Source organism: Macrobrachium nipponense, chromosome 40 (assembly GCF_015104395.2).
Source record: "Macrobrachium nipponense isolate FS-2020 chromosome 40, ASM1510439v2, whole genome shotgun sequence".
Taxonomy (NCBI): Eukaryota; Metazoa; Arthropoda; class Malacostraca; order Decapoda; family Palaemonidae; genus Macrobrachium; species Macrobrachium nipponense.
Genome location: NC_061101.1, coordinates 51,300,045 through 51,327,368, shown reverse-complemented (window position 1 = coordinate 51,327,368; position 27,324 = coordinate 51,300,045). Strand labels below are relative to the sequence as shown.

Sequence of the window (27,324 nt, the reverse complement as noted above, 5' to 3'; positions counted from 1 at the left end):
GAATACTGTACGTACATACGTACATGTAGGAAAATGTGGAACCTTACCTTTCAAGTGAGGCTATCTCCGAAAGTGGCGACAGAGGAGGAGGACAAACGGCAGAAAATTTGTTACGTAGTACATACACTACACTTAATGAAACACATTAAAAATGTCAGGAAACATAAACTAAACTTTATGAAACACATTAACAAAACCGTAACACTTAACTTTACAAAAAACTTCAAATTAATTCTTTTTTTTTTTTTTTGATTTTTACATTTTTTTTACTTTTTTATACTTTACGTTTTTTACAAAATTTCAATTTTTTCACCACCGAATGGATGCAGTCCGTTTATGGAATTTATCAAACCACCCCCGAAAAGCCTTGAAGTCTGGGGTTGCCATTGATGTCCCTTCTCCCCCGTCGTCTTTGGCCTGGAGAATCAAATCACCGAAAATAGCGCTGGCCTTCTGGCAGATTGCAGTCTTGGTATCGTATTGCCAGCGATTTCTTTGTCCTCAATCCATAGAAGAAGCAGCCTCTCCATCTCATCATGCACGTGGCTCCTCTTGTTGGACAAAATACTCAGTTGGAATTGGTGGGGTAGCTGCTTTGAAGGCTTCCTTCTGCTTAAGGATGGTGCCTATCGTCGATGGATTTCAGCCGTATTCCTTAGCGATCACACTCAACCGCATGCCAGCTTCATACTTTTTTATTATCTCCATTTTTGTCTACATAGAAAGCATCCTCCTCTTTCCGTGAACTTCAGCAACTTTCTTGGGACCCATGACTATACTGTACGTAATTAAGTTATGTAGTATACTAATTAAGTTCTGACACAACACGATAAAGTAGTACAACGAAATCGCTAACACGAATTTACATTAACAAACGAAATCGTATGTGTGACTAACGAATTCCGCGTGCGTACGATAACGCTGGTGCGAAGCAATGGCTGAAGAAGAACGCCTTTACGTAGAGCACGATGGGAGAGATGCTGACCAATAGGAGAGCAGGATCTTATGGCGGTGACTAGCATCAGGAACCAATGGGAGAGCGGGAGGATGGTGGCGAGTCTACTTAGTTGGGGGCGCGTGAGTTTTAAAATTGTTATTGGTGGTCCGGGTGAATCTCGGGACTTTACAGCAACAACCTTTCGTATCCTGAACTATTTTTGTATGTAGAGCCAAAAACATCTTCGTATTTGCTTTCGTAACTCGAATTTCTCGTAAGCTGAGCCTTTCGTGTGTCGAGGTACCACTGTAGTTCATTTATAAAATGGACATGCACAATTTTCAACAGGCTTTTCAAGAATAAAAACTGTACAGACTGCTACAAAACCAGCAAATATTATATAAAAGAATATGATTAGAAAATATTTGATATATTTACTAAGTATACATTAAAATATACAGGTTCAACCAGTTCTGCTTATTTGCACTGTAAAATGTATCTGTGATTCTCATGACAACTGAAATTTCCTTTTACAACTTCTTAAATAATCACTCACGATTTAGTCTGAGAGCATAGAGGAGTTTTCATATCAACATATAAAATGTGAGGAAGATATCAAGATATTCATCAGCAAATGAAGTTCAATTGTGGAACACGCTCCTTTGAGTTTGCTTTTAAATATGTAATTTCTTAATAAAGAAAGTTTTTCAGACAAATTCGCTCCTTATAACTAGCCCCTTTCAAGGTCACAAAATCATCCTGAGACTGCAATCACTCAAAAACAAAAAACCACTGCAACTCACACTACCAGATGACTGATATTCAGGACCTTAGCAGCAATTGTATTCAAGAGTTTATACTGTTTGATTTATTAGCTGCAAGAAACAGCAGAGCAGGGAGCAAGGAAACTTTGCACCGTTTTACTTAAGGGTTTGTATTAAAAATAAAAAAAAACTTAAATGCAGCCCTAAATACAATGAAGTGCAATATGCGTATACTGTTGAAAAAACCTGGTCTTTTCAATAATCTGAATTAAATGTCCACTTTCTGCATCATTTCCAAGAGTAACAGCAGCACAAGAACACAGAATTTATCCTTTATGAAATAAATGCAAAAACAGAGAAGAGTCTTTGTCAAAAAGAATGTAATATGAAAAAAAGTGGAGTTGGGAACCTAATGTGAAATATGGCCATTTCAAAATACTGACAGTGATAAAACAATCAAGAATGTAACCTAACTTTATCCCAACAGTAAAAGATAAAGGAGGATGAAATTTGGGAGAACTTAGCGCTGATGCAAATATGTTTAGGTATTAGAGTGACAGGAGATGACATAATGAGTTGGTTTCCCATTGCAAAATAGCAAATTTTTCAAAGTTATTTGCATATTTAACCTTTTAAGTGGAGAGGATATTTTTCATGCACAACTGAATGATTAAATAAATGTAGTTTCAAGGTTACCAATTGGGTGTAGGGGGGTTCCCCCCAGGAAAAGTGCCCAGCATGTACACTCCCACCCCCTGATCTTCTACATGAAGGACCTTTTAAAATAGGAGATATCCTCCTACATGAGCTGGGAAGGTCAATAAACTTGGTAATAACGTAGTAACTACTGGTAAAGGGGGATGAGTGGGGATTAGTTCTCACTCACCCACCAGCACAAGCCACTTTTTCTTCAGCCATCAAACAGTGTGGATGTGCTTCAACGTCTCTCTGCATGGTTGTTGAAACGAACGAGTAGCTACTTTTGTTTTTCTTTACATTTACATAAAATAGGTTCTTTTTTCACTGTGTACTCTTTATTAATGTTTTTGCACCACCTGGTCTTTGTTTTTCTTTCTTTTGTATGGAAAATACTGGCTGATGACAGTTCAAGAGACCTGGGTGTAAAAGAGGAATAAAAGTTCTTTATCTTATCAAAGTCTTCATCATCTTGTTATCTTTGAGATTGTCTCTGTACTCCTCCTTGTCCCCACATTTGCTTCCTCCACATATGAAGAAGAAACAGTGAAGACTTGATCATAGCAATGAACAAAACTCAAGCTGGTCTACAGATGTAAAATACATGGAATGGCCACAAGGAGGCCCCAGACCTTCACCTCTATGTAATGTTGTCCTTGTTTATTTATTATGAGATAGAATAAACAAAAACCAAATACAAACAAAAAACAAGGGAACATATACTCAACTACATTCAACCAACCAACCTGAAAAGAGTCTACTTGAGACTCAGAGGTTTGGAAAAACTAACCCCTATGAATAATAATGAGCTACATTCAACAAAAGCCAAGGTGAGTGCAGAAGCACTTCACATACCAATGTTGAAAAGTTATTATTATTATATTTAGAAGACGATACCTGTTCATATGGAACAGGTCCACGTGGGTCATTGACTTGAAATCTAACTTACAAGGAATATGATGCTCATTAGGTAGTAAGAGAAGGTAAAGGGAAATAAATTAAATATTATGTAGATAAAATGTATTAATATGCAAGGAAAATAGCATTAGGGTGGTAATGCATTGCATCTTTACTAAAATTTCTGATGTTTCAATTGAATGACATCCTCTGGGAGACCATTCTACAGTCCAATGGTGTGAGGAATAAAAGACCAATGTAAATGCGAAGTCCAACAGCAAAGCGCATTTACTGCATATTGGTGCTGTTCAGCAAAACTAGTTGCTCTCAGCAGAAAAAGGGGATCAGGGATTGATGGTGAATGTGAAAGACCTCTAATAAAATACAACTTATGAAAAAGTGATAAACGAGAGACCATAACGTCCATGGTCCAAGTCATGACTGCTAATATCAGGAAACAAAAACCTACCACCAATAAGTAGAAGCATACAACTGGGAACTTTCCTGGAACCCATGCCATCTCACTAGCACCACCTTCAGGTTACTCTTGCAAGTACAGTGGACCTCCTGTATTCGCATTCTCTGGATTTGCAGACTCACGCATACGCAGATTTCTCTTGGGAACATTTCCCCTCAATATTCGCGGAAAATTCGCCTGTTAGCAGTATTTTTCTGTGAGAAATATCCAGGAAAATTCTGGGCTTTTTTATCAATTTCATCATAATATGCACTTTTTGTGATAAAACTATTAAAAAAAACCAAGTTATATTTTTATTGGGTTTTTCTTGAATTTTAACTAACAAAATAGGCTGTTTTCAGCGTTTTAATGGGGATTCCAACTATTCGCAGATATTAACTATTCGCGGGGGAGTTTGGTACACATCCCCTGCGAATACAGGGGGACCACTGTAAATTCATTCAGCCGCACATGCACTTGCATCATCATTTTGGGAATCAAACTTATGCCTCATAAGACTGACTCCCAAAAAAGAAGATACAAGTAATTCTTCTTTCAAGACTATCTTCATCTTTCAAATAACTATTTGCTCTGAGTTTGATCATGTGAATAAAATACAGTAACTGGTTTGATAATTACCATGCAATTTCAAACTGATTTGTCCTCAATTTTACCACTTGTGGGCAAAATCCTCAAGGCTACATTTACAACTAGCATACTGTACTATACAAAAGTTTGTGTATGTCAGGGATCATGAAATACATTTTAAGTGCACACAATGTAAAGACTATTTTATGCCTAGATCCTCAAAAAGATAATGTTCCCCTCTCCACATGCACTGCTACATTCTACAAACCTTCTGCACTTACCTTGGAGTTCTGTGCCAACATGAAGAGGATAAACAATGCCAAATCAACTGAGAACTGAATCAATGGCTGGAGGTTCTGAAGCATCCCAGGATCAATCTGACAGTCTTTGATATTGATTGAGGTCAGTATATTGTCTAAAGACTTATCAATGTCTAAAATATCTAGAGATGGTCGACTTTCTAAGTAAGCTGAAAAATATGTAATTTTAATTAAATTTCAATTATAAAATAATTTAACCACTTAACTGATACATTCAAAAGAGTACCATCTACACTAGTTATAGAACTAGGTGGAGGATCAAACTCTTCATACAATGTCCAATATTACACTTTATTATCAAATTAGTTTGAGATCATTGAGTCACATCTAGCATCTTTAAGAGCATACCTGAAACATATGCAATGAGAAGTGAAAATTACGAGCAAGGTAATGTTAAACAAATAGGACACCTGAGCAAGAAGATCTTAATATCATCTAAAAGTTTCATGCAACGAACACTATAAGCAGTAGCCCTCTAGGGAGACACCATGTGCTGAAGCAATATAATGCTCCATAATGGAAAGCATTCATTACAATATTACAATAAGGAGTATAGGAACCCCTAACTTAAGCAGAAAAATAAATTCCATTGAGATGAAAAGCACTAGGTAACAGTTTCTTAACCGACATGAAATTTCAATGATCAAAGTTCACAATAAGGAGTTGTGAACACTAGCTTTGAACAAGACTAGAATATTTTTTTAACCTTTCATAGTATGTAAAGTCTCTTTGCTTTTTTACTGTTCACTACCATATCGGGCATTGCTTCTGGCAGTTCGCCTTGCAAGATGACCCCCGTTTAAGCAGAGTAACCTAAAGTTAATGCTGTACCCTTCAGATCAGCTGCATGGCTTTCCACATTTTGATGCTTAATCAGTTTGATTTTTGGTATCTACCTACCAAGCAGTCAATCAATTTTGTCAAATTCTTTGCTCTATATCAATCTTTGTTTAAACATAATTCATTTACACCAACACTACAAGTCTGGAAATGTGACTAAGTGGTCTGGTCAAGCTTGAAAAAAGTAGTAAAATGTATGATAGCTTACTCTGAAAGGAAGTCTGAGGCAATGTACAATAAAAACTGACTAAGGATAACAGACTTTTCTTACAGTGAAATTTGTTGGGTGAAATATTTTTGTTACATATCCATTACAAACTTTTTTCTTTTAATATATTTGACCTTACTGTAAATCTTCTCTATATGATTTTTTTTGTATAAAATTCCTACCACCAAATGGTAAAACTAACGCCCCAGATTGTGATCACTGTCAAGCTCACTTCATATTTTGTAAAATTATTATAATTTATTATGCTTTGTTTCATGTACTGTCATATTCTATATTTACCTATCAATTGAAATAACGTTATTGTAAAAAATACAGTTTTATTATATGAAAAGTTAGGCTGTTAGCCAAATACATGGGCAATTTTTGCCATCAGTGCTACAGACAATGAAAAATGATTTTGAGTGGTTGGACAGTATGGTAAAGAGATCCCATTAAATAAAGGAAATGAAGTACAAAAATTGAAAGATGGAGCTGGGGGGGGGGGGGGGGGGGGGTGTGAATTTGAGCCCACAGCTTCACAAAGCAGTAACAGTTAACAGATTTGGAGAGCAAAACTGAAGAACAAAAGCATGAATAGAGGTCAAGTAAAAGGCTAAAAAGTGGGTGCATCTAGGGGCTGCAGGTATACTGCAAACACCCTTTAGTAATGGTTATACACAATGAGATGCATTGTTGGCACTAACCCTTATGAGGATGACAAAGTTAGAGACATTTCAAGAAATGTGACAATGAAAAAAGTATTTCCCAAGAGGGACTGATTGCATATTTTGCCACAGGAACCAAGTCATAATTTACTTTCTTTTGTAAAGAATGACGACTTAAAAAAGAAAAAAAATAACATGATATTACAAAATCAAGCCATGTCTAACATAACAAACATTTATGTACTTCATGAAATAAGAAAAATTAGGAGAGAGAGAGAGAGAGAGAGAGAGAGAGAGAGGAGAAGAGAGAGAGAGAGAGAGAGAGAGAGAGAGAGAGAGAGAGAGGAGAGAGAGTATACACAGGGAAGTGAGAAAAGACTCAAGCAGAGGATGAGGGGTACAAGAAATGGGAGTCCAGGAGGCAGATGCCAGTGACAAAGAGAAATAGAAAGAAGGAATAAAATTAGAATCTTTAAAAAGAACATGGAATAAAGGCAATACTTATAATGGTAAAAAGATGAAGAAAGTGTGAAAACTATTAAAAGAGAAGGACTTATAAAATGTAAAACTGGAGAAATTAAACTTGAAAAGAGTTTAATAATTTACTAAACTGAAGAGAAGAAATATGGACTGGAGAATGTTGAAATGATATGACCAATGGAGAATGTGATGTCTGACACTTTTAAGATGGTGTAAACAAATGATAGAGCTCTGAGATAATCCAGAGGAATAATGATTTGGTAAAAGCTGTTAAGAAATCAGTACCATATTGTTACTGAAGTGTATTCAATAAATCAAAACACTTAAGAGGAGAAAGGGCCAGATGAATAAGAAAAATTACAATATACAAGGGGCAAAGTTAACCACTACACTGAAAAGAATAGAGAAGGAAGATAGCTCCAGCACAGTATGAAAGAAGTACTCAGGAGAGTATGAACACAATCAATTACTGGGCATTACAGAGGCAAAAGGTATTGAAAAATTGAGAAAAGGGTGGAATTAAACGTAAGATCTGGAGTGAAGGTAGCTGGCAGATGCAAAAAACCTTTAAATAAATGTTGGACACCCCACAAAAGATCAATACTGAAATCTAATGTTGTCATAGCAATGCACTGAAGAAAAGCAATATATGATTCTAGGTTTGCATGAAAATCATGTTTTGTATTACTGTATACAAAGAACTTTCTTTGTGTGAAACTTTTTCTTATTTCTGTTCTTCATAAACCGCATGAGGTGCACTGATGGCAACATTCCCCTACAGGGCATAAATTCCTAGACAACTTTCATTTCTTTGTTGCAAGACAGACACTATAAAATTAAACATTAAAAGTGAATACAAAAATTCACCTCTCTGTAAACTTTTCAGCAATTGTGTTTGAAATTACCTTGTAATGATGCACTAATGTTTTTGTCTGCAGTAGCAACATCACAGGTAACTGGACGTAAGGATCTAAACAGTTGCTGAATAGCTGTTAACTGTGCTTGAAGTCGAGCTTCTATAGCCCTCTGCTGCTGACTGCCCATCAACCTGTTGACAATGGATCAAGGCAATATATAAAAGATGCATTCAAATAACTGCAAGTAACTGACATAATTTTCAGCAAAGTATAAAATAAAAATTAAAAAAATAACATGACCTCCTGGTCATGAATGACTTTTAGTTTCACTGGCTGTTCAGAGGAAACTATGAAAAAAATTAATTGAAATATTGCATCAAAACTCAACTAAGATCAAAAATGAAGGATGTGATGAAAAAGAATTCCGCTGCAGATCATTAATTACATCAGTACAAAAGTTGTTCAGGCAGCCATTACCATGAGGGTAAAGAATGTAAAAAAAAATTATTCATACAAAGATCAGAACTTCTTGACAAAGAGGTGAGGGTTTACATGACTTAAAGCTGAAATTCTCATAGAACAGATTTAACAAACCACTCAAGTCCAATAAGCTCATAGAAAGTTTTGTCCTGTTTCCTTTACCATAAAACAAATTATTTTCCGATTTCAAAGCAAATGTGAAAACATTACATATTTACATGTGATTTCTAGTGACACTGTCATGTATTAATTATGCACATTCTACTCACCTTAACATAGATGTTTTCATAACTAAAAATCGTGTATAAAGATGCTGTACCAAGGGAACAGAATGCTGCATGAAAGTCTCAGTAAGTTTGTCACTAAGTGTTTGAACAGATGATGTGGGACACAAGATCAACAAATCCCACCAATCATAACCACTAACCAGAGCAAATTCAAGCAGTAAGATTAAAGTGACTGCCCACTGAGGACCTGGAAAGAATATTTAACCATTACCAATATGGCTAGGAGAACAATTGTCATTGTAAATGGCATACTTTATATTTAGCAAAAACTACTGATCAACCCAAAATGAATACATCCACCACTGCATTATTTATATTGGTGACCAATTCATAACAGTAATACAGGCAGCCCTCAGTTAACAGTGGGGGTTCCGTTCCCAGCCGATGCTGCTAACCAAAAATCGCTACTAACCGAAAATCGGCAATAACAGCACTAAAAACCTGCTTGACGGCACCGCTAACCGAATATCAGTGCCGTTAACCAGAGACTGGTGCTGCTGTTAACTAGAGACTGGCACTGCTAACCAGAGATCGGCACCAAAAATCCAGTTACCAGCGTCGCTAGACAAGCTCCGTAAAACCGGATAGCCGTTAACTGATGCCGCTGTTAACCGAGGGCTGCCTGTACCTCAAAATATAGCAATGCAATAATTACAATACTGATAATATTGAAATATGATGCAACATATTTTTGTTAAATTTAATTTATAAAAGAATGGAGACTATATTACAACTGGCCACAAAATGCCTTTCTACTGATTCTAAAGTAAGCTTTTCCTAGATCCTTATGAAATATAAACAGCTTTTTTTCTTTACTTTTGAACTTCTATAAAAACTTTTTCTTAACAAACACTGATTCAAACATCCTCTGCCTTGTCTCAAACCCACACCGTTTTACAACTATAAGTCCTACCTCATACTTTTTCACTCAAAATCATCATACACCTCCCCAGTATGCTAAGTAACATAAAGGCCTTTATAATTCTTACAATTGCCTCTTATTCTCTTCTTTTTTAACCAACAAAATCATTATTCCCATCACCAATTCCTTGGGAACCTTTCCATCATCAATACAAATCCTAGTTAGCCAGGCAATCTGTAGGGAGAAACATTGGTGAGCAATAAAATTTTGAAAAAATATCTCAAAAGCACAAAATATCTAAACAACTTAGAAGTACTAATTAGTTCAGGGTTTACAACACAGCAGCCTTGCCACTGAATAACTGTTAGTAAGGTATACCCTAAATGATAGCATAATTAATATAGCCTAATTGATAATCTGTAATGATAATTCCACTACTAAATGAAATCACTTCAGTGACTTCTCTAATGACAATAAAAATGAGAAAATATGAAATAGGCAACTTTCAAAAACCAACCTCAAAACAAGATGAGCAGAAAATGACATTTGCTAAAGCTAAGACGAGACACTGGTCAAGGTGGTAGAGTCAACTTTCCTTAAGAAGCAATCTGAAATTTTCTTTTATCACAGACACTTTGCAGTCAGCTAATTCTAATTTTCATTACCTTAAAACAAATGTAGAAGACGCTTATTTAATGCATGCCACATGCCATTTGAGTGATTAAGTACACCTTTAACCTTGTGGATTTGAACACTAAACATACTACGTATAGCACCATATTTCATCAAATTTACTCACCAACATCCACAGGCCTCACTAGAGTGAGAAAATGTAAGCTCCCAAGAGAATCATTGCCAGAAGAGAAAAGCCATTCCATGAATGGGGTAAAGTGAAACTACACGACGATCTTACTGATGCACGCTTGCTTATGGGAGGTTCATCTCCAGATCCCCGGGTATTTGTATGTTATGGCTGCTTATCTGAAAAGAGAAAAAATATTTCAATTGAAGTTAGTCAAACTAAGAGCCATACGGTCTGCAAAACTGGAGTTTTACAGCGAGGTCTAGTACATACTGAACGTTACAACAGACTGGCAAACCAATGAAGCAACCAGCTTACCAATATAGAAAACCCCCCCCCGACTTTTTCGTGGGGTAGGTTCCAGATCCCACCATGGCAAAATTGCCTCTAAAATGCTTATAACATGCCAAATAACCCTGTACCCTTAACCTAAACACTTATAACAGAGCATTTTAATTTTCTGTTCACTGCCTAATTTCAATAGTTCAAGCAAAAACATACCTTAAATTATTATACCACAACAATTAAATATAATATTAAAACAAAAAATATACACCCCAAACCATCATCCTAAAAAACTCCAAAGTCATCTTACATTAACCTCCTACAACTGTTACTCTCAAGTATATATACCCCCTAAAATGCTTTTAACAGCCTATTTTAACAGTTCATTGCCAACTTGACAGTCCAAACAAAAATGATATTGTTATGATACAATAAAAGTTTGTTCATACTTACCTGGCAGATATATATATAGCTGTATTTTCTGAAGTCCGACAGAATTTAAAAAACTTCCGACACACGCAGTGGTCGGCCAGGGGTGGTTAGTACCCATTCCCGCCACTGGAGGCGTTGGGGTATCAGGAACCATTCCCATTTTCTATTCATAATTTTTATTTCCACTGTCCCTGAGGGGAGGTGGTGGGTACGTGATTATATATATCTGCCAGGTAAGTATGAACAAACTTTATTGTATCATAACAATATCATTTTGTTCATGAAACTTACCTGTCAGATATATATTAGCGAATCCCACCGTGGAGGTGGGAAGGGACAGAATAGAAGGATTTTGGGAAACAAATGCATGCAGATGATTTACATCTTGGTTCCACCTGTTAGCATAGCCGACTTCGTGATTACTGTCACCCAAGTCTGCTTCTGCTTTACTAGAGTTGCCAGCGAGGGTAGAGACTATAAAGCTGGTGCACTCCAGATGATCTGTCAACGGGGGCGTGACCACAATGTGACTAGACCATATTGACCATACCATGAGGGCTAAGAACGTAAAATAATATATATATATAAATATATATATCACCACCTGACCAACCTAGCCAAAGTTAAGGTGTGTTAACTAAGGCTTAAGAGTTAAGAAGTCGCCGTTGTCGGCGACTCAACAACTAAATTAAGAGCTTTCCTTCCTAACCATTTTTCACAGGATAGGATGAGTGGTAACTTCTTGCCCCCAACCAAGATTGTGTCTGCAGGACACGTATGGCCCTAGCGAGCAGCAGATCTCATTATGCCATCTTCACATCTCGCAGGGAGTGTGAAGTGAACATAGAGTTGCTTCGCTAAAACATGGTACTCAGGATGTTGCTGAGTGCCATGCTCTGTTGAAATGCTTCCGAGGCCGGAGCCCTCACCTCGTGAGCATTCAGATAAAAAGATTTCAAATCTTTGTGCAAACACAATGAAGGAGCATTTTTTGAAAGAACTCCTTACACTAAAGCCAGGGTGTTCTTCGATATGGGCAAGTCTGGTCTTTTTCGGAACACTGCAGATTGCCCGAATGACTTCGACTTCTTGAGTTTTGATGTAGATAAAACTTGAGAGACCTGACAGGGCACAGGACTCTCTCTGGCTCCTGCCCACTAACTTGTGCCATCCTTGCTTCCAAGCTCCTGGGCCCAAGGACAAAACGGGTTTCCATTCTTAGGCCACCACGAAAGGCTTAGAGAGCCACACCGCCTTGTGTTCTCTAAAGCCAAAACTTGTGACGATGGCTTAAAATCTCACTAACCCTCTTTGTCGTATCTAGGGTGGTTAGAAGAAGGCTTCCTGATCACATGCAAGAAGTTAACAGGTAGGAGGAGGTTCGAATGCTTTGACATCAAGAACTTCAGACTACGTCTAAGTTCCATATTGAAAACTTCGATCTGGACATGCACAGTCAGTCCGTCTGTACTAAAGTCAGGTGTGACCGACCAGTTGACCAGTCAGACGAATCAAGGACAGCAAGGCTGTACCCTGAAGACCATAAGGCACTAATTCTTCGCTGAAGGATGAGTGTCTGGACTGCCTGGGCGATTTCAATCTAAGCAACCTTGGGGGGTGTATCAACGCAACCCAACGTCGTCAGCGAATCAACTCCTGACTCGAGCTTCTGGTGCAGGAGAAACGGAGCAAGGAGCAAAAAGGCGATTCAGTCCCGAAGGAAGAATGCCTGGACAGTCCAACCTGGTCTCATGGTTACACGATCATCGGGGGTGTATAAACTGCAACCGACTTCGTCAACAAGAAACTCAGGGTATACTATATGTCGCCTGATCTCGCACGAGTGTCTGACTCGAGAAAACAGGTGAGACAAAAAGTAGATGTGTGAGCGAGTTTCGAGATCCACAGAAACTCAAAGATCGTTGAAGGGCTTTTGTTGTTTGACAGACGCAAATCTCTGAGCCCAAAAAGCCGTCAACAAACATATTTGCGTTATTCTTTAATAGTTGTGACTGCCAGCTTATCCCATTCTTCAGACGGAAATGGAAGACGGTACGTAATCTTATTCCTGTCAACATCTCGATAGTCTGAACGTTTGTTCAGACTCAGAGCGGAGAGGTTATAGGTACCTTCGAGTTAGAGTAGACCGACTCCTCTCGGAAAAGGTCCTTGGAAAGTGAACTAGGAAGGATGTGACCTCTGTGAATCCAGGATCCTGAAGGCCAACATGGGGCGATCAGCGTCATTGTCGCTCCCGTGACGTCCAATAACTCCTCATTACATTTCCTAAGCGATTGAAAAAGGGGAAAAGAGACTAAACATCCATCCCCGTTTAATATCATAGGATGGCGTTTAATGGTACCGATCCCGGATCGAGAAAAAGGGCAGCAGAGAAGAAGAAGCCTCTTCGTCCTCAACATATCGAAGAGAAGAATGAAAGGGCGTCCCTAAAGTCTCCACAACTCTCAACTTACTTCTAAAGAAAGATTCCACTCGGACGTCAAAAGTTGCTGCCGTCGATCAAGACGATTCGTACGGACTTTTGCAATCCTGTAACGAACCTCTAGAGGATCGTTACATTCTACGCCTGTTGTTATAATAGGCTCTTTCTCGTAAACTCGAGCAGGGACCGAGAGGAAGAATACTTCTTAAGATATGAGAGAGCTGTGGAATATCAGAGTTGATGTGGACCACTGGTTCCAAAAACCCGTTTCGAGGACTGGAGGGACGACCGAATTGCATTTACTTCTTTCAGATTAAGATCCAGGACATCTGAAACACTATCCAGATGTCCGGCACTTTCTTTCTATCATGACGCACTGAGAGATGTTCAGAATAATTCCTAGACCTTGAATATTATTTCAGTTTCCCGGTAGGAAAAAACTGTGGTCTGAATTGCAGTCTATTCGGGGAAACAAACTTCTTCAGGAAGGAAATGGTCCCCAGCAAGCTCATCCATTCCCTCCCCGAGTATGCTTACTTCCCTATAAGGCTGCGCTTTGCCTAAGCAGGAGAGCATACAAAAGTGCAATGTTGCGGTAGACTCGTAGTTCTATACCGTGCGGTAACGAGCACCGAAAGGATTAAGAGATAACTCTGTTGAACATAGTAAGGCAAAACGAATGCAACGTTTATTCATTCACGTAAGAAATCCCCCTCAATCTTAGGCTAAAGTCCTGTGATTGTAGGACAGAGATACAGTTAGTCAGTCAATCCCGCAGGAGAGACGTAACCGCCAGCACAGAGATACGGTTAGTCAGTCAATCCCGCAGGAGAGAGAGACGTAACCTACCGGGCATGACAGCACACGATCTGTTACTGGCTCGGTTGGAAACTTGGAACTTGGACAGTCAGACACAGCAGCAGCCAGCAGCTTACGAACGTCGTCTCTTAACTTTATGTCTGGGTTGCCAGCTACCCTATTCTACGAAGAAATAGGTCCGTTATTTTTTGAGCAAAAAGAGACTCTCAAGCTGGTATATTTAAGCGAAACAGAAAACGCTAAATATATAGATGCGTTTGTGTCGTCAGAACACTACCATACAACGGTAAAAGATAAATCGGAAACTCCTGGAAGGCTGCAGGGAGTGACGATTAAATGTCCTTAAAATAATAGACAATAGACCTCTCAGTTGCCATCCGAAGAGGTAACTACAGCAAGCGTGTATGACTTGAACCAACCAGTAGTAAAATAACGCAAGGCAAAATATTTTATTATATCACAATAAAGTTTGTTCATACTTACCTGGCAGACATATATATAGCTGAATTCGGAAATACAGCTACATATATCTGACAGGCAAGTTTCATGAACAAAACTTAGAGAATCGAAGCAGACAGCTCAAGCTTCTTATGTTATTGGACATAAGCGTTCATTGACGTAGTCTACAAGTCTATTTCTTGTACGAGTCTGCGAATGACGAATGAGAGCTCTTCCGAATCTAGTCAATAAGAGCTTATTCGCTTACGCAATATCAAGTTAAAGAGATGTTTGTCAATGAAAACTAAACCCATTTACGGGACAAAGAGATATTTTGTCAATGAGGGGATACCCACTTACTTGACAAAACGATAGTATATTGTCAATGGGGGAAAGTCACTGAATTGACAAAACGTAATCCAGTAAGTCGAGCATTTTATTTTTCCGATTCCCGTCTCAAACGAGAAAGGGGCAAGAATCCTGTTAAGAGACAGGGCTTACGGCAGGTAGAACGACGATGTTCAATTCGGCAGCGTAGTCCCGACTAGAAACTAACAATCTATCATCTGAAAAACCCTTTCAGATGGGCTAAAAAGCTTGCAAAATTATCCTGGGAAGAGGAAGAAACTCTCCAACCAGCTTCCTCTCCCGTATCACAACTAATGCCTGCTAAAGCTTAAAATTTATTGGCAGTATGGCAAAGGTGGCAAAGGAAGTCCTGTCTTGCGCTTCCTGAAGAGCGTCCTTCTGATGAATGCCTTTGCAAGAATTCTACTGAACGTCGCCGAGACGTCGAGCCTTTACATAACCCGTAACGCCTTATCGCAAAGTCTTGACTGCGGTAGAGAAAACGAGATCTTCCCTTGAGCTTTCCTTAACTCCATCCACCTTTGCGAAAAGCAATATAATATTGACAGAGACCTCGAATTCACGAAACCCGAGGTCTTGCTGGGTTTCGAAGACGAAGTTGTCTGTTCACTTTAAGCTTCCTCCGAAGCACTGCTTACTTCACATTCTTGAGGCTCAAATCTTAAAACAAGAGCTTGAAGTTGAAGAGTTCAACAGAAACGTTCAGCCAGGAGACAAACCTGGTGTGCGCTGGCGCGCGCTCGGCGTCCATTTGCGAGGACGCTCGGCGTCCTGGCGCGCGCCTGGCGTCCATCCGAGCGTCCCGTTCAAGCCGAGCGTCAAAAGAAGCGTGCGGAAAAGCGTCACGCTCCTAACAGGCGTCAAAACAAGCGAGAGAAACTGCCTTCTTTTTCATATTTCTCGGTGGAAAGACGTACACGTGATCAGGCGACGTTCGCCTTCTTACTTCTCACTGAAACGCATAACGAGAGAGTGAGGGGACGTGAAGCGTCCTCTTCTATAAAGCTTCTCTTTAGAGGGCGCGAGGTCCTTAGAGATTCTGTGCACCGTGCACGATCTTCCGCAGCCTGGGAAACGTCAACAGGTCCTACCGAAGGGACGCCAGATCCGAAGTGGGTTCCCCGTAACCTCCTTCGGCTTTCGACATGCCCTCTCCCTGGTCCTGGGAGTCCGACAGAGGTCCAGGCCTAGAGGCGGTTATGGGGCGGATCTGACGTCCCTCCTGACGAGAGAGAGGACGTGAAGCGTCCTCTTCTCTAAAGCTTCTTAGAGGGCGCGAGTCCTTCCGAGAGCTCCAACCCTTGCGCGGGGGGAGGCGCCTCGGAGGACGAGAAGCAATCCTTCAGGATTCCGTGGCACAGTGCACGAACTTTGGCAGTCTGGGGAATTTTCATCAAGAAACTGCCGAAGGCACGCCAGATCGGTGGGGGTTCCTCGTAACCCTCCTTCGTCTTTCGACATGCCATCTCCCTGTGGTCCTGGGAGTCCGACAGAGGTCCCGGCCTAGAGGCGTTATAAGGCCGATCTGACGCACCCTCCACTACACAAGGGGCACTGTCACTGCACTTAGCCACTTCACTATTGCTCTCTAAAGCAAGCACTTTCGATTCTAAGTTACGAATCGAAAGAGTATAAGAGAAAAGGGCAATAACCTCTACAGACCACTGTTTTAGGGCCCGAAGGCAACAATGCAGGGTTAGGTTTAGTAACTAATAACAGAAGTAGCACTCTTCACAACAATGGAGGAGAGCGATCACCCTCTCGCAGACATATTCCATAACCCGTAGGCCATACTATAGGGTTAGGCAAAATAAAGTCTACAGGAAGGTTAGCAGGTTCACTACCCTGACTTTTTTTGTTTTACTGATTAATTGGCGTACATACGAATCATACTTTTTCCTTACGGAATTAGACATGTTTATGATTAATTGCGTACATACGAATCATACGTCTTCCTTACGGAATAGACAAGTCTCACACTCCTTACATGACAAATCTCAACAAAGAAGCAAGACCCAAACCCCTCATGCATACCAAGTGCGGATCTACCGAAGCTTTCGGTAGCCACACCCTATCTTTGCAGACAACCCCATCTGAAACTAGCCTAACTAGATTCAGATATTTTATGCAAAAATGAATCAAATTCAAATCAATTTAAGATAGCGTATGCCTAGCCACAAATCCAAGTGAATAAATCAAAAGACAATTAGGATACTTAGCGGCAATGAAGTTTCCAAAAAATCCTAAGACGGAGGTACTGAAAATGATATTGTTAAACTACAATAAAGTTTTGTACATACTTACCTGGCAGATATATACTTAGCTATAGTCTCCGACGTTCCGACAGAATTTCAATCTCGCGGCACACGCGACAGGTAGGTCAGGTGGTCTACCTTACCCGCCTGGGCTGGCGGGCGTATGAACCATCTATCTCTCCAGCCAGATTTTTTCTCTTTCACCTGTCTCCTGAGGGGAGGCTGGGTGGCCATTAGACGTATATATCTGCCAGGTAAGTATGTACAAAACTTATTGTAGTTTAACAATATCATTTTTGTACATGAACTTCCCAGCCAGATATATACTTAGCTGATTGGCACCCTTGGTGGAGGGTAAGAGACAGCTAAAGTAATAAGGAGAGATAAGAAACAACTGATGTTGTAGGATATAAATAACCTTGGTTCTTAACCTGTTCAGGCAGAAGACTTCATTGATATTATCTCTGAGTCTGCGTTGCCTGGAGAGCTACAGCTAGGACGTGACCTGATGCTGAAAGACTCTCGGATCTACCACTGGGAATATGTGATCCCTTTGTGTGGTAGAATCCAAGTCGGATTCCTGTTAAAGGGAGTTCGTCCCTATCTTAACAGGTCCTAACCACTACTACTGCAAGGAGCCACACTCATCAGACCACCTAACCAAACTACTAAAGATTAGTATTACGACCTAAACGAGATGCCTTCATGGCATCCTCTTTAAGGCAACCAACAACAACAAATACGGGGGAAGGGGGAAAAATTTATACTACTAAACAGGATGAGTTCCAGCTCCCTGCCCCAGCACTGAATCCGCAGATACGTACGGGCCCAAGGCGAAGCATTTTTCGTAAGTGATTCTCACATCACGTAAGTAGTGGTTCGCGAAACACTGACTGACATCTCCAGAATGTTGTCTCCATCAGATTTCGCACGGACATATTCTTGTTGAAAGCAAGAGAAGTTGCTATGGCTCTTACTTCGTGTGCTTTCACTTTAAGAAGCCAATAAGATGTTCTTCTCGTGCAGGATCCGTGTGCTTCTTTGATGAGGCTTCTCAAGAAGAAGGACAATGCGTTCTTCGACAATGGACGAGTAGGCTCTTTTACTGAACACCACAGGACCTCTCGGTTGGCTTTCAGTTGACTCTTTTCTTCTAAGGTAGTATTTCACCATTCTCACTGGGCAAAGGGGTTCTCTCGGGTTCTTCTCCTACCAAAGAAGATAACCCACGAATCTCGAAGTTCTTGGGCCATGGACTTGATGGGTTCTCATTCTTTTGCAAGAAAAACCAGGAAGGAGAGAGGGCAAAAATATGAGAGAGTCCTCCTTAAAACCCACATTACATCAAATCGCCTGAAGCTCCAAAAACCCTCACTCTTCGGCGGAAGCTAGAGCCATCAAAAAACAGAGTCTTCCTGGTAAGGTCTTCTGAATGAGGTCTGAATCAGGGGGTTGGGCAAACCTAGAGGACCCAAGGAATTGAAGGACTACATCCAAATTCCAGCTAGGTGTCTTTTTAGGATACTGCATTTTCGTTGTATAAACGACCTAATAAGGCCTCCTGTAGGTTCCTTATTCTTCCGATAAGTTGAGGGCCCCTGTGCCTGAAGACAGGTTCGCCAACATACTACGATAGCCTTTAATCGTCGAAACGACTAAGCCACATTCTTGTCTTAAGAATAAAAAGAAGTCTGCAATTTGATTCCACAGAGGTACTGGAAGAGGAAAACAACGTTATTCCTCTTGGCACCATCTTCTGAAGACATCCCACTTCGATTGGTACACTCGTAATGTGGAAGACCTCCTCGCTCTAGCGATTGCCTTAGCAGCTGCTGACGAAAAGCCTTTCGCTTCTGACAGTTTCTGGACAGTCTGAAGCCAGTCAGACTGAGAGAGGGTTTTTTTGTGGTACCTGTTCGAGTGGGGCATGTAGAGTAGCTCGTCTGAGTAGAATCCTCCTTAGAGGGGAAGCGATCTTGGAAAATCCACTAGCCATTCCAGCACCTCTGTGAACCAATCTTGTGCTGGCCAAAAAAAAAAAAAAAAGGGAGCTATCAAAGTCATCCTCGCGGAATCTGACTCTGCGAACTTCTTTAACGTCAACCCCAGAATCTTGAAGGGGGGAAAAGACGGTATACATCGAGTCCTTTCCAATCGAGTAGGAGAGCGTCTATCCCATATTGCTCCTGTATCCGAGATGGGAGAGCAATACAGATCCAGTCTTTTGTTTCTTGAAGTTGCAAACAGGTCTAAGAGAGGCCTGCCCCACAACTTCCAAAGGTGGCTTCTGGCAAACATCTTGGTGCAGAGTCCACTCTGTGGGAAGGACCATGATCTTTCCTGCTGAGGAGATCTGCCCTTACATTCCTTTTCTCCCTGTACGAATCTGTGAGAAGTTTTATCCCCTTTCTTCTGTCCACAGAAGAAGATCTCTTGCTGTTTCGTACAAGAGAGAAGGAATGCGTCCCCCCCCCCTGTTTCCTGATGTATGCCAGAGCCGTCCCCTGGTGTTGTCCGAGTTTATTTGCACAACTGCTCCTGTCACATCTGACTCGAACTCCTCAGAGCAAGCCACACGGCTATTAGTTCTTTCCTGTTGATGTTATGTGCCAGGAAGACTGGTCCCCCATCCAGGTTTCCTGACACCTCCCTGGTTCCCAGAGTTGCCCCCAACCAACCCCCCTGTTTCCGACGCATCGGAGAAACAAAACACCAGGCTGGGTTTCTGGGATTGAAGAGGCAGTCCCTGCGAGAACTTGTCGGGATCCGCCCACCATGCTAACTCCTTCTTGATTTGACGAGTAATTGACAGGGAGAACTTCAAATCCTGAGAAGGACGGAACTCCAATTCCGATGAAGAAAGAATTGGAGGACGAGTCTCAGGTGCAACCTTCCTAGGGAAACAAATTGTTGCTCCAGTGAGGAGAGCTTTTTTGCCCCAGCGCAAGACTCATCCACCTCCCTCACTGTGCATACTTCTCCCTAAGAAGGTTGTTACTTTTTCGAGTCCCCGGGCTATCCTCTCCTGTGACGGAAAAGCCCGAAAAACTCAGAGAGTTCATCCGGATCCCCCAGATAAACGCACTCTTGAGCGGGAATCAGACTTGACTTCTGCAGATTGACCAGAAGTCCTAAGGAATAAGTCAAATCCAGGGTTTTCTTCAAGTCCTTCAGACAACGATCTCTGGAATTGGCCCTTATAAGCCATCGTCGAGAATAGAGCGAAATCCTCACCCCTTCCAGGTGAAGAAACCATTGTGCCACATTCCTCATGATGGCCGTAAAGACTTGGGGGGCCGTGGAGAGGCCAAAACACAGGGCCCTGAATTGGAAGATTCTTCCCCCCATCATGAATCTTAGAAACTTCCTCGAGGAAGGATGGATTGGTACGTGGAAGTAAGCGTCCTGTAAGTCCAAGGACACCATCCAATCCCCTGGACGGAGTGCTGCTAACACCGAGGCAGTGGTCTCCATCGTGAACTTCTTCTTTTCGACGAAGAAGTTCAGGGCGCTTACATCCAACACCGGTCTCCATCCCCCTGAGGATTTCGGAACTAGGAACAGGCGGTTGTAAAAGCCTGCCGAAAGATGATCTGCCACTAGTTCGATGCGCCTCCTTTTCCAGCATCTGATCTACCGCTAGTCGGAGGGCTTGATTCATGATGGGGTCCCTGTATCTGGCCGTCAACTCCCTCGGGGTATTCGTCAAGGGAGGCCTCGAAGCGAACGGGATTAGATAGCCCTTCCTCAAAATTGACAGGGTCCAGGCATCTGCGTCTTTCTGGGCCCAGACTTCTGCAAACTGTAAAAGCCTGGCGCCTACAGTTGTCTGAAGGACTTGAGTCTTACTTGGGAGGTTTGACTGACTTCGTAAAAGTCCTCCCTCTTCTGTTTGGTTTCCGACCTCTGAACGAAGAGGATCTAGAGGTAGATGCCCCTCGAAAGGGTTCCTGAGAGGTCGGCTTAGCTTTCTTTGTCTTAGTCTGGAAGGTAGGGCGCGGTTTCCTTGCAGACTGTGCTAGAAGGTCCTGCGTAGCTTTGGCAGAGAGAGCCTTCGAAATGTCTTGAACCAGGTGTTTAGGAAACAGCTGTGTAGAGAGAGGGGCAAAGAGCAAAGACGATCTCTGAGCATGTGAGACCGACTTTGTTAAAAATGAGCAAAATACTGATCTTTTCTTCAAGACCCCTGCTCCAAACAGTGAAGCTATTTCGCTGGCCCCATCTCTCACTGATTTATCCATACAGGATAGACACAATTCAAATCCCTCCGGAGAAAACGTGGTCCGGTCCTTGAGTTTTCTTGGCTAGGACTCCGAGGGACCAATCGAGAAAGTTGAAAACTTCCAAGACTCTAAACATGCCTTTTAGAATGTGATCCATTTCATTCATTGCCCACGTTGTTCTGGCCGAATTCAAAGCTGATCTTCTAGTGGCGTCTACTAGTGCCGAAAAATCTGCGTCAGCTGACGACGGAAGGCCCAGTCCCAAGGGTTCTCCTGTCTCATACCAAAATCCTGTCCTTCCTGAAAGCGTTCGACGGAGGGAAGGCAAAACATTGTTTTCCCCGCTTCCTCTTTAGTGCGCATCCATGAACCGAAACTCTTGAGCGCTTTCTTCATAGAAAGAGTCGGCTTCATTCTCACACACGAAGATCCTTTCGTTGCTTTCGCTGTGGAGAACAACGAGTGTGGAGAAGGAGGAGCAGTAGGGCTCAAAGACTCTCCGAACTCCTGAAGGAGAAGCTCTGTGAGCTTCTTGTACGAAGAAACTGCTGCTGATGTATTAGTTTCTTCCTCAGAGGCTTCCTGGTCTTCTTGAAGAGGAGAACGAGGATGAGGAGAACGAGGATGAGGATCCTTATGAGAATCCTTAGATGATTTCCTAGCTGGGGTGGGGACAGTGCGATGAAGGAGACAAAAGTCTTGAATGAGGAGAAGATTCCAAAGTAGAGAGGCGTACAGGAGAACGAACGAGTTGTAAAAGACGGACGCTTATCCGAAAATTCTTGTCTAAACTCGCATTCCTTCCTAAGTGCAGACAAACTCTTAACATCCAAAGAGGAAGGACTCCTTTCTCTAGAAAGACCACGTCTATCCCTAGGGAAACTACGAGAGGGAGAGCGCCTGCTAAGAACCTGGCGCCGATCGTGAGGAGAGCGGCTACTAGGCGCCGAGCGCCTATCTGTTAGGGCAGGGTCTTAGTGGAATCCTGGCGCCTACCAAGCGGCGAAACGTTGCTAAAAATAGGGCGCCTTTCAGGAGCAGGGGCGCTCGAGAGGCTCTTGATGCCTACGAAGCGGAGAGCGGCTGCTACGCTCCGAGCGCTTAAACGGAACAGGGCGTTCGGCGAGATCTTGGTCCTTACCGAGGGGAGAACGTCTGTAAGGCTCCGAGCGCCTAACAGAAGCAGGCGCTTGAGGCGTTCTCGACTCTAGCACGAGGAGACCGATGAGGAGTAGGGATCTCGAGGACGAAGAGCGCCTACTAGGCTAGAACGAAGCAACCGAGGATCAAGGTGTCTTTCTCCAGGCGAACAGCTACTAAAAGAATGACGCTTACCAGGAGCAGGGCTCCTACTAGACTCTTGATGTCTTACAGGGGAGACGAACTCCATGCGATGAGCGCCCTACCAGTCGTTATCGACGCGACTATAGTAGTCGGAAGGAGTGCGCCTACGTCCGGAAGGGCATTCCCTAGGTTCTCTGAGAAATACGAGAGAACGAGAGACGGCGACGACGAACCAAGTCTTCTATGACCTGAGCTACTCTCTCTTCTTGCACGAACTTCTAGAAGAAGGAGAAACAGAAGGGGCTGAGCGTCTACCCGAGGCAGGAATCCGATTTGAGGAAATATCTTCATAGTCCAAGGAGCGCCTATCCGTCGAATGGCGTCTCGACACCTCCGAGCGGGAGTGGTGTTTCTCTGTGAAATGTTACGATGAGTAGAAGAATCCTCAAAAGAAGGAGAAACGCCGATTACAAGGAGAGCGCTCTTCCGACGAAACGCGCTTCGATCTCTTGATCGGGAGAGACAAATCCTTCCTTCTACGCGATCTCGAGCCAAGGAGTCCGCCAAGGCTGTGATCTGAGCTTGTAGGCCCGCTAGTACTCGAGAAGGAGAGTCCCCAGGATCTTCTCCGAAGCAAGCTCAGCGCGAGGCGCGGGAGAAGGAGGGCGATCACCGGATCTCCTAGGCTTCTTTGCTTGCAAGGAAGCTACATCAGAAAAGTCTTCTGGGCTGGACGCAAAACGTACTGAAGGGAGCCTCCGCAGCCCTCTTCAACGGGCGTGACGCCTCCTTAGAGCTCCACCCACGCTTCGGCGAAGGAGAAGAGGATGACGAAAAACACTGGCGAAGAATATTCTTCTTCTTACGATCCAAGGCAGCCTGGGAGCGAACTTCAGGATCTGCCGAGGGACGCCTGACCGGTGGGGGCTCTCCCTAGCCTCCTGCGGCTTTCGACTTTCCTCCTCCACTGGAACTGGGGAGTCTGGAAGAGGTCTAGGCCTGGAGGCACTAAGGAGCCGGTCAGACGCACCCTCCACATCACTGGGTTACACTGCACTTATCATCACTGACACTCTTACCTTGCTCAGTACGAAGATTCTTGTCTTCCTTTAGAACACAGGAAGCTTTTGAGGCCGCCGCCTCCGAAGACGAATCTACGGCTTCGGTGCGGGGACAGGAGCTGAGACCTGGGAGGAAGGTTCTAAAATACATTAATGTTAGTTTCATTCTCACTCATTCTCGACCTGCTCGAGCTCCTTGAAGAAGCTTTACGTACCCTATCCCTTTCAAGTTTCCTAATATAAGAAGAAAGAGCCTTATATTCATCTTCGTTCAAAAACCTCACACTCTTGACACGGGTTACTAAACGAACATTCATTCCCTCTACATTTAACACAGAAAAGTGTAGGGTCCACCGCAGCTTTCGGTAACCTCACCTTACATCCATCGGTCCACACATACTCTAAACAAAACCGGAGTTTTGGAAACAGAATCAAAATCAGACATTCTACAGGAAAATCCAGCGCAAAGTCAATAACGGTCCACAATCAGCGTATGCCAAGCCAACATAGAGCGAATACGTCACCAAAATGTTCAAATCAATCTCCAGGCAAGCGAGAAATGAAGAAGATATCGGAAGAAACGACAACAGTTGTTATCGCTTCAGCGACAGAAAAAAAATCTGGCTGGAGAGATAGATTGGTTCATACGCCCGCCACCCAGCGGCGGGTAAGGTAGACCACCTGACCTACCTGTCGCGTGTGCCGCGAGATTTGAAATTCTGTCGGAACGTCGGAGACTATAGCTAAGTATATATCTGGCAGGGAAGTTCATGTACAAAACAGGTGTTTTCAGCACCGGCGACAGAAAAATTATGAATAGAAAATGGGAATGGTTCCTGATACCCGCCTCCCAGCGGCGGGAATGGGTACTAACCACCTGGCCGACCACTGCGTGTGTCGGAAGTTTTTTAAATTCTGTCGGACTTCAGAAAAATACAGCTATATATATATCTGACAGGTAAGTTTCACTGAACAAAATATAAAACTCCAACTATCATCCCAAAACACCCTAATTTAATTTCAAAGTCATCTTACAATATTATGTACCTGCATACAAATGTTACTCCCCTATAATTCAGACATTTTCCTTAGCCTAACGTAAATTTGCGCATCATATTGGTACTGTCTAGGAATTAGGAATGGCACTAAGTGCTCTAATGGACTATGTAAACATAATAGGTTTGAGGTCAAGCAAAGGGAAACAAGCACGCATCTTCATCAGACAATTGGAGATATACTAATATGTAAAACATTTTATGATGTAAGGTGCTGCTTTAGTCTAAATATAGTATCATTCTTGGCTAACAAACACACTGAAACAGCAGTAGTACAAGTCACATTAAAAGTTGGTACTTTATATGGATAGGGATCCATCTTGATCTAATCCCCAAAGAAAGACAGCTAATTAGGAACACTAATGTAGAGGAAAACTAATGAAGCAATCCTAGCAAAAGGTAAACAAAATAAAGGTTAAGTCTACTTCTTTTATCTAAAAGATGGCAATAAAAAAACTGCAGCATCCCAAAACAATCACGAATATGTAAATAAATGAAAAACGTAGAGTACTGACTGTACCTGCTGCATTGTGTCCCTGTTAATTGCATATATATAACCATCACTTGTTGCTGCAGTAACAATGAATGGTAACTGGGAGCCTGGAATAAGATGACGAAGAGTAGTACCCAGAGTCACCACACTACTACTCGATATCCATTCTCCCACACACATCCATTCCTGAAAACACAAAATAAATTGGTTACATTATGTAAAGGCACTTCTGATTTTTTGGCATATTTCCAAATTACTGTCACCATAAAGAGTTCCAGCCTCCTATTCCACTAATACTAACTAAAAGTTTCTGTTATGCCACATCCTGTAAGCTTTAACTAAGAGCACATTTTCTTCTAGATAAAATGTTTAAAAAAATATTAGCCAAAGTGCCTAAATAATACCTACCTTTGTAGTGATACCTGGGGCATCAGGCTTGGGCATGAATAACTTGAGAAGCGGACGACTTTGATCTTGAAGTTGGTATCTTTGTACCAAATGAACCACTGAAGTTGAGCTACTTGTATTTGCTCCCTATAAGAAAAATGAATTTAATTTAGTCACTGTTTGGAAGAATTTTTTTCTTGGAAAAACAAGATCAGTGAAACAAATCCAAGCAGGAAAATTGGAAAAACAAAAATCCTCAACTTTTGTGTGAACATCAAAAAATTTATTAAAGATTAATTTGTATTTTTTCCTAGGAGGTATCAATCTGAAATTTTCTTTATAGAATACCTTCAAAGAGAGTTGCTCTGGTTTTCAAAGTTTATAACCAGGTAGTTTACTGGCAGCAATGATCGAGGGTGTGGAGGAACCCACCAACTCAGTCGAGTAGAATAACTTTTTTTCTTGTGCAAGCAGGCTATTTAAGGGTTGGTTAGTGTGTGATTATGTTACAAGACTTCAAGTTTGTATATCTAGGAAAAATGCAAATTTGCAATTTATTCCGCCAAGAATACCAACCTTCATCTTTTACAGTAAAATTCACTCCTTTGGCAGTAGGATTTATCTTGCATCATGACTGGTATTGCTCTCACCCAAAAATGTCAGTTGCCCAGCACTTAAGTGAACAGGGGAAGGATGACTTCTGACCTCCTATATATCCTGGCACATGTAATGCCAAAGATAACAGCCCTGTGCCAGAGTTTGGCTTCTTGTAACCTCACTCTACGAAAAAGGAGAACTTAGGTTTCCTGGATAAGAATGGATGCCCAGCTTAGAAGGTAGCATAGCAATGAGAACAAAATATCTGTGCTATAGAACCAGCACTTCCTTGTTCAAAGAGGGACTTATATAAGCCAGAGACTGGAACCTAACTTGAGTAACTCAACTGCATCTGACTAACATCAAGAATATAAAAATGGAGACAAAAGGGAAAGAGTACCTGTCATCCTTCAATCATCCAACATTCACCATTGTAAGCCATAGTGAGATGCTACCCTATCCAAATTGAGTTTAGGTAACTACCAGTGTCAGCAGCCACGATAGGTCCTAAGGAAAAAATGTACCTCAAGTATAAAGACACCAAGAAGTTCTCCCTGAATGCCAGGGATGGGGGGAATTCCTTTGATTTCATGATCCTTCACCCATGGTAGTATAGACTTGGCTCCCTTGCCATATGACTTTTAAACCATTAGATGACTTTCTTAAGCCAGAAAGAAACCATGTCTCTGAATACTTCTTTTTTATGCCTGCAGTTGTTGCCACTAAGGTCAAAGGTGTTAAGTCCTGAACAGATAAAACCATAAGACTCCCACTGGACACTACAGTATCTCATCTCAATCATTATCTACAAAGTCATAAAAGGAAAAGAATGAAAAAGACTTGTAATTTTCAGCACGAACTGAGGGGTTCTGAGTTTCTGCCACAAACTCAGGAAAAACATAAATGAGAGGAATCCCCATCCCTCAAAGTGCCACACTAAGCAGGAGAACATGTAATTCACCAACTCTCTTTGCCAATACTAATGTTACACCCTACTCCAAAGGTCAGAGTTCATAGAGCAGGCAAGACTGTTCAAAGCTGCT

At 41.9% G+C, this 27,324-nt stretch overlaps 2 protein-coding genes across 2 annotated transcripts in view; both read right to left on the bottom strand.

Annotated features, from left to right (window-relative positions):
• The window catches only part of LOC135211788 (uncharacterized), a 13,519-nt gene extending 10,864 nt beyond the window's left edge, over positions 1-2,655 (bottom strand). Inside the window, exon 1 of the mRNA XM_064244999.1 lies at positions 2,592-2,655. Coding sequence (XP_064101069.1) covers positions 2,592-2,655 — 64 coding nt within the window. The remainder of the gene's footprint in view (positions 1-2,591) is intronic.
• The window catches only part of LOC135212161 (mediator of RNA polymerase II transcription subunit 16-like), a 131,012-nt gene that overhangs the window by 77,274 nt on the left and 26,414 nt on the right, over positions 1-27,324 (bottom strand). Inside the window, 8 exon segments of the mRNA XM_064245587.1 lie at positions 4,621-4,808; positions 7,758-7,900; positions 8,459-8,663; positions 10,138-10,191; positions 10,194-10,301; positions 10,304-10,319; positions 25,325-25,483; positions 25,706-25,831. Coding sequence (XP_064101657.1) covers positions 4,621-4,808; positions 7,758-7,900; positions 8,459-8,663; positions 10,138-10,191; positions 10,194-10,301; positions 10,304-10,319; positions 25,325-25,483; positions 25,706-25,831 — 999 coding nt within the window.